General features: G+C 41.9%; 1 protein-coding gene across 5 annotated transcripts in view; it reads left to right on the forward strand.

Annotated features, from left to right (window-relative positions):
• lrp8 (low density lipoprotein receptor-related protein 8, apolipoprotein e receptor) overlaps positions 1-12500 on the forward strand; it is a 165811-nt gene that overhangs the window by 117711 nt on the left and 35600 nt on the right. For all 5 annotated transcript variants that reach the window (XM_019894352.1, XM_019894349.1, XM_019894351.1 and 2 more), the window contains exons 8-10: positions 243-362; positions 1664-1789; positions 7570-7741. In XM_019894352.1, the coding sequence (XP_019749911.1) occupies positions 243-362; positions 1664-1789; positions 7570-7741 (418 nt within the window). The remainder of the gene's footprint in view (positions 1-242; positions 363-1663; positions 1790-7569; positions 7742-12500) is intronic.

Genomic DNA, 12500 nt, shown 5'->3' on the forward strand with positions numbered 1-12500 from the left:
CGCGCGCACACACGCACGCGCACGCGCACACACACACACACACACACACACACACACACACACACACACACACACACACAGGCAAGCACGCACACACACACACACACACACACACACACACAGGCAAGCACGCATACACGCCACAATAATGTGAGTTGACTGGCTGTTTCATTCATCACTCTTTTTGTCTCAATAATATCTGAGAAATTTCTGTCTCACTCCCTTGTCTATTATCTGTCCAGGCCTGAATGAATGTTCAGACAACAATGGTGGCTGCTCCCACATCTGCAGGGACCAGAGGATTGGGTTTTTGTGTGACTGCCCCTCTGGGTACAAACTTCTGGACAAAAAGACTTGTGGCGGTAAAGACCAATACAATTCACTAACAAATAAAGTTAATTGTGTCAACCTTTTTCCGGCACTCTTTCAAGTTCATGTTTGCTTCCTGAGTGAAAAAAAATAATAATAATAGTTGACTGTATTAACATACAGTAAATTATTATTTTTTTTAAATGAAGTAAACCATTTTTTTGCCAGATGGTTCCATGAAATAAAATCATCTGGAGCCAATTACCGTACTACGCGCGTGTGTGTGTGTGTGTATATATATATATATAAGTGAATTCAACAAAATGTCAGTATAATAAACCTCTGAAAGTATTTTTTAAAAATAATTTTGTTATAATACTCACCATTAATGTGAATGATTTTCCGTTACTCATGATTGCTCAAGATCCAGCAAAGATAGCGGAGTTGCTGCAGGCTAGCTTTCAGCCTGCTCAGTAGCTTGCACGCTTCCTTTCTGTTGTCTCCCGCAGGGGGATTTTGATGCAAACATAGCATGGCGCATGTCAAAGTACCGCTTTACATTGGACCGTTTCATCGATGGTATTTTGTCATTGCAAATTAGACACACCGCAGAACCTGTTCTCTCCACAAAGGCGAATCCTTCGGTCCATTCGTCCTGAAGTCTACCATACTTGTCATCTTTTTTTCTTTTCACCATTTTATTCGTTTTGGATTAGCTTTGAGCTAATGACCGAGCGGGCTGATCCAAAAAGGGGCGTTTACCTGTTCACCAGCAACGGCCAACGTAGGCCAGTATTATCCAATCAAAATTGCTCCTGGAACCAACTGCAGCCCCGAACAGGAAATGAGCAGTAAAAAAATCGATGGATGGATTAAACAAGCGAGAATATTTTGTTTTGTCTGCGAGTCAGATGCAATCTTCAAAAGAGCCACACTTGGCTCGCGAGCCATAGGTTCCCGACCCCTGCACTAAATTGTCCCTAAGTGTGATTGCGAGCGCGAATGGTTGTTCATCTATGTGTGCCCTGCGAGTGGCTGGTAACCAGTTCAGGATGTACCCCACCTACTGCACGAAGACAGCCGGGAGCCCCGTGAGGATAAGTGAATAAGTGGATGGATGGATGGGGAGATATACGTATATATATATATGTATGTATATATATATAGAGAGAGAGAGAGAGAGAGAGAGAGAGAGAGAAGAGAGAGAGAGAGAGAGAGAGAGAGAGAGAGAGAGAGATCCTGACATAACCATTGCCACTCCTTTCACTCCATTGCGTCTCAGTACGGAAAGATGAGTTTAAATGCATCACCAAAGATGTGCTTTTCACTCTGTACCTCTTTATTCTCTCGACAGACATCGATGAATGTGAGAACCCAGATGCGTGCAGTCAGATCTGCATAAACTACAAAGGGGATTATAAGTGTGAATGCTATGAAGGTTTCGAGATGGATCCTGCCTCCAAGAGCTGCAAAGCTGTGGGTCAGTCATTCATCACACATATTGAATTGAAGTTCAGAAGCAATATACACACATGATTGGGCACACATGCAAACACAAGCACATTGAAGTCTGGCCTTTTATAGATGGCATTTACCCTTTACTCCCGGCGATCCTGACCACTGCACCGTTATATCCTCTGCTGTTACCTCTCTGTGGGATCCCCTGAAAAGAGAGGCCTGCTTTGTATGCAAGCCCTCCTCAGCAGTCTGTGCAAAGATAAATATTTGCCTTTTTTTTTTTTTTTGTTTTGCTGTCCTTACAAATGAAGCTTTCAGCCAGCTGCCATCCTTTCCCTGGAGTATGAAGCAAAAGATGTTGGAGGCCAATGTGCGTTTGGGTTTGTCACCTCTGTTGGCCTGGGTAAACACTCCTTGCACTCTGTAATTAAAGGGGACTCTGAATCCTGCAGTAGCAAAGACATTGTTGCCTGCTGACTGGGGCTAATATTGACTGCGGGGGGTGGGGGGTCAATCTCACATTTACAACATAAGAAATGAGAAAATTACGAGAAGTTGATATTTTTTACACAGTATATGAACCGATGATATCATTCAGGCTTACTCAGGACATGTCTGCAGTAGGTGGGTTTAAAACTTATGTCCTGCTCCAAGTTGTTTTGATATTGTTTTGGTGATTTGCAGTATATTAACATAGACCAGCACTTAACTAGGGTGCCATTCTGATTGACCTCTTCTTTGTCAATAACGCAGCCTCCCTTGCCCTGATAGCATTTTTCTCTGTAAAATTCTGGCATCCACATTCTGGAAGTGTGTTCAATGACCCCATAGTCTTATTGTGGGATTGGATTCTTTAATTGCATTAGTTACATGGCAAATTCAACTTCAAATTCAACTCGTGTAAGCATTGATTAAGAAGGCCACGGGTCCAAGGCTAAGTAATTACTGAATGAAGTGAGGTGGTATTGAAAAAGCTGAACACTAAAAACAAATCACTCACTCTTAGTTTCAGTGAAATAAAAAACAAGACTGACTGTCAAATGTCTGTGAATTTTTTTCCGAGAGTGAGGCTCAGAAACGGTCTTTCAAAGGCTGGCATTTGATATTGGGGGAGATGACATGGGAAAAATGCATTGCTCTTGAAATCTTTGCCAGTTGTTTCCTACAGTCCAGATGTATTTCATCAAGAGGATGACTACTGAGGAACGGAGGGATGAAATGCGCCCAAGAATTGGTCAATTCCATTTAGTCAGGGTGGACCATCAATCAGATCACTAACCACTTTGTTCAGTGGCTCTTCCAGGTGCCACCCAGATCATTCCTGGGATGCTCCAATGTAAAAAACAAACAAACAAAAAAAAATGTGTTGAATTTATTTATTTTTTTTTCGTCAGGCAGTTGCACAAAATAAAATGATCTGGAGCCTCATGAAGTAGATGTGTAGTCCACTTCATAAAAGGATCCAGATGATTATATTCTGTATGAACCTTTGATGAAATAAAATTGCGCACATTCAACAAACAATTTTTAGTCCACACAATTTCAAGAAAAAGCATTTGGACCCTTTGGAATTGCCGGGATTTCTGCATACATTGGTTATAAAATGTAATCTGCTTAAATTTAGGATGTATTGACACTAGAAAAGTCCTTTGGTCCGCTTGTTTGTTCTGGAAAAGCTGATGAAGCTTACTCGGATGAGTGGCAAAACTTCTAAAGCTTTGTTTATGCTTGACACGTTTACCTGTCGCCCGAAAATGAGGCACGCATAATTAGTCGAATGCAACTTTTGCAGCATTTTATAGTCCTCGTGGCTTGCATCTGCTGTTTGCCGATATTCTCCCAGACAATAGGGGAGCATCTGTGGCAAAGAACAATAGAATTTGAAAACACTTTTATTGTGTTTGTTTTTTATTAATTAAACTTTATGCACAACAGCAGTTTGAGGTGAACACTACACACATTTAGCAAACGAAATAAAAAGAAAGAATCAAGAATTAACACAGTATTTTCCAATAGATTTAGCTGATCAGCGCAGGTCCAGATTTTTATAGGTGCGCAGTGTGTAAAATTTGGGCAACGCGGACGCCCCGCGGAGAAGCGTGATTGCTTAAATGACGTAATTTCGCTGCGTGGAGCTGTGCTGACCTCGCGGATGTGTCAAGCATAAACCGAGCTTCAGACCACCATAGCAGTCCAGTTGGAATCGATTCGACGCCCCGAGAATGATCTAACCTGGATGAATGAGAATATTCACAGGCATCTCAAAAAACCTTGATGTTCATCAGTCCAAGGTAAAACAGTCTTGTCTGTAAAAGGAGAAAGGAGTGTTGCCCATCTCCCTAAAAGTGCACACATGTCAGGATGACTGCCAGAGCACAGGATTCTGTCATTGCAAGTGGTGGTAGCGGTCTGTGGTGTGCCTGCTCACAAGGCAACAGACATCAGGCCCAGCAGAGAGGATGCAAACTTGGAATTTGAATATTGGCAGCTGCATGAGTTGTTTATTCATTTTGTTCATTGCGAAATAAAGGAAAATATTTAGTTACAATGCACTTTTAGCAACAAAAAAGAAAGGAAAGAAAAGGAAAAATGAAAAAAAAACTTGTGATGGAGGAATACATCCCACACACTGTATGTCGACTTTATGCAGGTGCATTATGGTAGTTGAAACGGAATAATATGTCTTCAGTTTTAAAATTCGATTGCAAATGTTATACGGATGGACTTTCTTTTTATACTTTTTTGTGTGACAACGTGCATTCTGTTGCACAAATGACTGGAAAAGGTGTTTTTTTTTTTTTTCAAACAAGCATAACACTTTTAGTTAACACAGAATCGCCTGCATTTTGCTTGAGCCAATGAGGCGGTTACATTAGTCCTTAAAAGTAAAACTACTTTTTCAATTATGTTTAGTGCATTACATGCTAATTAAAGGAAAGCATCCTAGGCTCCACAGAGGAGGTTTTGTACTGTTGAGCTGTTATACAGGCAAATCTAATCAAAAGTAATGTCTCTGTGATTAAAAAAAAAAAAAAAAGGTTCCCCCTTTGAGTTTGTAGTTTATTTTTTTCTTAATGTGTCTTTAGGGGGCAGGACAGTAGAGTAGTGGTTCACTCACCGTTGAGAGGTTCACGTTTTGAATCAGATCGGACATTCTTATCGTGTTGAGCCCAAAATCTTCAAAAAAACCCACTATGAAACATTCAATATGTATTTTCCATGAAAAATAGGGGGGACCCAACCATCCCCCCCAAAAACATAATAAATATTAAAAACGACATACAAATATTAAAAACTAAATCTGTGAATATGGAAATCTCGTTGTATGATAAACCAAGTCAGATCAGCTTTGGCCCGAATTCAATCGTGTGATGACTTTCTTCACAATCAGACTTCATCTGAGTTAATTTGCAGTGTACACTGGCCGTAAATGAATACCTACATCCATTTTTGCTTAGTTTTTTTGTATGACAGCAACAGCATTTCGTTTTTTGACACAAGCAGAATATGCTGTCAAGATTATGTACAGGACGTCTAACAATTTAGCATAGACCAGTTGCTTCTTTTTTGTTCCTGTTTCTCTCCCATGTGCCTTGTTTTCACTCTCTTCTACAGAAGCGCTCCAGGCAGAACCACAATGCCAGGAGTAATCTTCTGTGCCACAGTGGTGATAGTTTGAGTGCATACTTTTCAAGAAATGATTTCCCAAAACTGGTCATTAATTTCCTAACATCCACAGGATTTGACATTTAACTTTTCATTGCAACTCGTTTTAAACTTTTTACTGCATGGGAGGGAATCTAATGACACTTTCAAACTCAAGTTACTGACAAGTTTGTCTCGGAATCCCAGGAGTTTTACACCCCGTAGGTGTGAATGTGGGTATGAATTAAAACTCATATATCAACAAATCTGCCCTTAAAAGGCCCAAAACTGACCAAGACTACAGGTTTGTACTAAAAACATGGCAGAAATGGAGAATTAGAAAGTCACAACATGGCGTCCATAAATTATCTGCTGATTTAACCAGTGACAAAGCATTCACTTCAAAGAGTGTCCAGTGTTTATATGCTTTGGTAGAATGCTGGATAGAAAATGGATGAATGGATAATTTTCTAAAAAACGTGCAATATTTGGCAGACACATTGAGACAGCGATTAAATAGTATCATGACACCCATACATTTTTATGCTATAATTTAACGTCTCCAGAGAACGTAGTTTATATTTTAAGGAGACTGATTTCCCGTCAGGGACCTATTAAATACAGTACAGGATGCATATTGTATACTTAGTTGAATCCTCCTCTCTATATAACACTGTTGAGCAGGCATGTCCTACTCCAAAACACCATTGAGGAAGCCTGAAAACGATCCTGAGAGACATACCGGAGAGAGACATATCAAAACAGAGGGCCTCGAGGACCTAATTTTTGACCGCATATGTCAGGAGTGTCATTTTCATCTCCTGTAGCACAAGCTTTTTTGTTGAAATCCAGTCCATATTTTTCCTTGAGTTGAACATTGATATAAAGAGTAGCACATACTATACATTCACCAGCTGTAACATTAGGTACATCTACACAAGCTAAAGCGAGTTACAGTACTGATAAAAATCCTCCAGGTAACTAATGTGCTATTGACCAGCACATGATGCATGAACCAGAGGAGAGCAACTCAGGAGCCCATTTTTTACACACTTAAAAATAGAACATGGTTGTATAGTTTGGCCTTTATATCCCAACCCAATGTAGTAGTGTTGATGTGTTAGTGTACCGTATTTTCCGCGCTATAAGGCACACCTAAAAGCATTCAGTTCTCTCAGAAGCTGACAGTGCGCTTTATAATTCCATGCACCGTTATGTATGGATCAATATTCTGATTTCTTGGACGTAGTATTTCAAATGCTCTGTAAAGCACTTTGTTACAGCTGCAGCGGTTGGGATAGCTCTATATAAATAAAGTTGTATTGTATTGTATTTTATTTCCGTTCAGTGTAGCTCCATCTAGTGGCTGCATAACGGAACCGCAGACACTATTGTAGCTTCTATTCTATGTGTCTTATAATGCGTTGCATCCTATATATGAAAACAGTTTTAAAATCATTGAATTCATTGAAAGTACGCCTTATAGTCCAAAGAGCTCGATAGTGTGAAAAATACAGGAATTGCATGATTAAGTGCACAGCTCTGGGAGGTGCCAAAAGCCCCTATTTTTCAGTCTTAAAAAAAAAAAAAAAAAGACATCTTTGAAGGTTTATTTATATTATTAATAGTCACAACATTAAATTCACCTGTTGTATGTTTAAGGCCAAAATATGGACACCAAGCTAGCGAACAATTTCAAGAAATAATTTCAAAAACAAAGAACATTTACATCAAGACTGCTTCGTTCTCTCTTTTAAGCAGCGAAAGACTTTTTATCTGATTCAATTAATATTTTATAATCAAGTTTGGTAATGGGGTCATCAGCATAAATTGACTGAAATGGGGAAAAAAAATTAACCTTGCTCATAGCGCTTCCTATTTCTTGAGATCAAATTATTTTCAGATTTTTTTTTTTGTGTGTGCAAAATACATAAAAACATATTACCAAATGTATGACTTTTTTCCTGTTTGTGGTCATATCAGGTGCCTCAAAAAAAAACAATTGGGGTACAGGTGTCCATTAGTATACATTGTCTTCAATTTTGCTTTACTGTATGCTGCTATTATAGTAGGTCTCTACGATACTCCTCTGCCATTCTGTCATTAATTGCTAATGTAATAAATGACTGTCTGTCCGTGCTGTTTGTATTTCCTCAGGAAAGAGTCCCTATTTGATGTTCACTAACCGACACGAGATCCGTCGTATTGATCTCCTGAAAAGTGAATATACGCAAGTCGTTCCTACGCTGAAGAATGCTGTGGCGCTGGATGTTGATGTGGCCACCAATAAGATGTTCTGGAGTGATTTATATCATCGCAAAATATACAGGTATACACACACACTTATGTAATCATCACACTGTACTCATCCTCATTTACAATATTCTTTTTTTAACCCGTGATTGCACATCAGATCCCTAATAAGCAATATGAAAGCCAATGCAGCATGTGTGTACGGTTATCAGCAATACTGGTGTTGACTCTTCAGTACAGATTGGAGTTTTGGGTGGGTAAACAAACTCCAATTCCAATGAAGATGAGACATTGTGCGAAAGCTAAATAAAAACGGAATACAATGGTGTGTAAATCCTAATTACCATATTTTCCACACTAGAAGGCACTTCAGAGTATTAGGTGCATTTTCAATGAATAGCCTATTTTAAAACAGTTTTCATATATCGGGCATACCGCATTATAAGGCACATAGAATAGAAGCTACAATAGTGGCCGCGGACGCATTATGCATCTACTAGTTGGAGCTACGCTAAAGGGAGTACAATACAATACAGCTTTATTTAGATCGCGCTTTACAGAGCATTTAAAATACAGTGTCCAAGAAATCAGAATATTGATCCATATATGGGGCACATCAGATTATAAGGTGCACTGTCGGCTTTTGAAAAAATTGGATGCTCTTAGGTGAGCCTTATAGTGAAGAAAATACGGCATATATTTAATTGAAAATACTACAGAGACAATATATTTCATGTTCAAACTAATCAACTTTTTTTTTTTGCACGTATTTGCTCATTTTGAATTTGATACCTGTCATGTTTTCCAAAAATACGGAGACGGGCATGCTTACCACTGTGTTACATCACCTAGCCTTTTAACAACACTCATGTGTTTGGGAAATCCATCCATCCATCCATTTTCTGAACCGCTTTGTCCTCACAAGGGGTGGTGCTGGAGCCTATCCCAGCGATCTTTGGGCAGTAGGCAGGGGACACCCTGAACGGGTTGCCAGCCAATCGCAGGGCACACAGAGACAAACAACCATCCACGCTCACACTCACACCTAGGGACACTTTAGAGCACAGGTGTCGAAGTCCGGTCCTCGAGGGCCGGTGTCCTGCATGTTTTCCATCCCTCCCTGCTGCAACACACCTGATTCAAATGATCAGGATCACTATCAGGCTCCAATAGAGCTTGCTGATGAACTGATCATTTGGATCAGGTGTGTTGCAGCAGGGAGGGATGGAAAACATGCAGGACACCGGCCCTCGAGGACCGGACTTTGACACCTGTGCTTTAGAGTGTCCCATTAACCTACCATGCATGTTTTTTGGAATGTGGGAGGAAACCGGTGTACCCGGAGAAAACCCACGTAGGCCCGGGGAGAACATGCAAACTCCACAAAGGGAGGCCGGAGCTGGAGTTGAACCCAGTACCTCTGCACTGTGAGGTCGACGCGCGTGTTTGGGACATGAGGACACTAATTGAAGGTGGAAGTCTTTTCCATTCTTGCTTGATGGACAAATTCATCTGCTCAACAGTCGGGGGTCTTCATTGTCATATTTTGCACTTCGTAATCCACCACACATTTTCAATGGCAGAGAGGCCTGGACTGCTGACAGGACACTCTTTTATTCACACTCTTTTACGACGAAGACACACTGTTGAAATCCACGCAGAATGTGACTTGGCAATGTGCTGATGAAATAAGCAGGGACACCCCAGAAATAGATGTTGCTTGGATGTTTGTATATGTTGCTCCGAAACATGTTTCTACCTCGCTGTTAAACTTTGCCTTGATAACAATGTAGATGGTCCTTTTTCCTCTTTGGCCCAAACGACACGGCGTCCATGATTTCCATTGAACATTTGAAAAGTGGGGTAGTCAGACCACAGCACACTTTCCCACTTTTCATCAGTACGTCTCAGATGAGCTCAGGCCCAGCAAAGCTGAAGGCATTTGTGGGTGTTGTCTATATATGGCTTTCGCTTTGCATGATCAAGTTTTAACGTAGCAGAATCGTCATTCTTACAAAATCATCCATTTTCAGGAATGAACTGTGGAATGTTCCAAACCGATGTTTTGTGAGCGTTCGTTTGTATTTCTGCTGAAAACAAATTTTACTCGGTTGTGTAACACTATAAAAAACACGCTGACTCGAACATACCCTCCTAGCCTTGGGGGCATACAAGGGCGTATTAAAAGTGAAAGTGTCTTTCTGCAATATCTCTTATATAGTGCTTCCTCAAGTGCTCATCATTGCTTTTATTTTTTTGGGAAAGTAAGACTGGCATTCGTTCTATATGGGAAAGAAGCTAATATAAAGTGCATTAAAAAAAAAACGAATGAATTGATACTCAGAATGAGAATAATGAGCTCCCGATTTGTTAATTTAGGAAGAAAAAATATCAGATGCAGCACAATTGCTACAGTTAGCTCAAGAACTCAAAGCCAGCAAGTGGTAAAGGTTAAATAAACCTGAATCTTCCTTATGTCTGCAATGTGGGGTGTGATGGCAGAGTGAAATAGTCTCACTTTACTCATGAATTTGACAAATAACATGGCAAGAAAAGGATGCAAATGCAATCTGTTACTTTTGTCACATCAGTAGTCTTGATTGTTCGTCAGCCAATCAGTAGCTGTCTCGAGCTCATTCCCCAAGGCAAGGCAGCTTCATTTATATAGCACATTTCATCCATTCATCCATCCATCTCTGCAGCATGCTACATGAGTCGTTAGCATGTCTCCCTCACACTTCTTGAGCTTTGGATTTGAATGGCGGGTGCTCAGGATCCCTCCAGCATTCCAAAACCATTCACATTAAACAGCCAAAATATAGAAAATACCAGAAAAGTGCACATCATATTGACTTGTTTAGTTCGTTTGAATTTTTGAAACATATTTGGTCTCGGAGTCATCCAAAACTCAACTCAACTCAGCTATTTCTAGAGCACTTTCAAACAGCCATCGAAAGTAATCAAGAGTAGTCAAGTTACATCACTTTATTGTCATGATACTTGGATTATGTTCTTTCTTTTTCTTCAGTCCTCTTGCACTTCATGGCGCGTAGAGCCAACCATAGCAACCAGGTCTCTCCATCTGGGTCTGTTGTGGGCAAGGTGTTGACCTTGTTTCAGGGTCATATTGCAGGCCACAAGGTCCAGGGCTATTTCGTCCAGCCAGCGAGTGTGGGGGGCACCTCTGGCTCGTCTCCAGCCAGCTTGCTGGGGGTTCAAGGCCAAGATGGTGCTGGTTGGGTGTTCCTGGGGCAGGTGGATGACGTGGCCATACCATTGCACTCGCCGCATTGTTGCGAGACGGGAGGCTGGTGGCTGTTTGGTTTTGTCTCTTAGAGCCTGATTTGCGATGTACCTTCAATCCTCCTGAGGACCCTGGAGTCAAAGCTATCAAGCCTGGCCGCAAGAGTCTTATTCAGTGGCCAGGTTTCGGAGCCGTACAGGAGGACGGAGATGACTGAGGCATTGTAGATTCTGAGCTTTGTTGCCCTGGATATGTGCCGGTGGCGCCACAGCGGTCTCCACAAGGACTGCATGACAGAGGCTGCAAGGGCGCGGCGACGGTCGACCTCTGTTTTGAGGTCTCATTTGTTGGTCACTGTCGAGCCGAGATATTTAAAGGTGGAGACAAAGTGGACAGGGGTTCCACCAAATACAAAAGATGGTGGGTCAGGTCCATCGCCAAAATCCATCAATTTTGTCCTGGCCCAACTTACCTTTAGGCCAAGCTTTTTGAACTCCTCATTGAACACTCTGAGAGCCTCACGAAGCTGATCAGCAGTCTGGCTGAACAGGATGGTATCATCAGCATACTCGAGGTCCTTTAGAATGCAGTTGGCGAGTGGCACTCCAGGAATCTGCTCACAGACTCTTGACATTAGGTGGTCAGTGACGCATTTAAAGAGCTCTGGAGCAGCAACACATCCCTGCCTTACCCCACTGTTGATGGGGAACCACTCGGAGTCTTGGCCATTCACGCGCACACAGCTTTCCGCACCCTGGTACAGTTGTTTGAAGAGTGTGGTGATCTTGGCTGGGACTCCGAGGGATTTTAAGATGTTCCAGAGGGAACCATTGTCCACTGTGTCAAAAGCAGCCTTGAGGTCAAAAAAAGCAATGAATAAGTGCCGTTCCTTTCTGAACTCCCGAGCCTTTTCTATCTGGAGTCAGAGAGCAGAGATGTGTTGGATGGTGGAACGGTTGGGCATGAATCTAGCTTGTTGTTGGCGGCGTCTGCTTCTGGTTGCAGGTAGAGCTCGGGTGAGTAGAATGTGGGTGAAAAGTTGTCCTGGGGGCCTCACCCCACCAGGAACAGGAACTGTGTAACCTTGTCGAGGTGTGACAGCTTAAACCTACCTAGTGCCTGCCCGGGCTTGTTGCATTGAGGAGCCTGTCACCTTGGGGGGTTTATGACACTAAGATGGCACAAATGAGCAGTTCCGCCTCTCACTCATGTCAGGGCTTCGCAGCCCGTCAGTGTGCTGTAAAGTGGCAGCCTCACCAGCTGACTAGCCATCGCAGGGCCAACTACCCAGCATGGTGAAAAGAAATAGTTACGAAACCCACTAAAGCAGATTTAACTGGACGGACCTTCCAGGTAACAGACCTCTGCCTGCACCTGACCAACGACATTTGGACCTACGTTATAAAACCCACATTGCCTGTTGGAACATTCAAACACTCCTGCACCCTGGCTATCCAACACTACTCTCCCATGAACTCTCCAGGTATAACATCACCCTTGTTGGCCTTTGTGAATCACGCTGCCGCGGAACTGTAGAAACAACAGCCGGTGACCAACTTTTTCTGTGGAGTGGCCTGAATGATGGGAGAGG

Source organism: Hippocampus comes, unplaced genomic scaffold (assembly GCF_001891065.2).
Source record: "Hippocampus comes isolate QL1 unplaced genomic scaffold, H_comes_QL1_v1.1 scaffold282, whole genome shotgun sequence".
Classification (NCBI taxonomy): domain Eukaryota; kingdom Metazoa; phylum Chordata; class Actinopteri; order Syngnathiformes; family Syngnathidae; genus Hippocampus; species Hippocampus comes.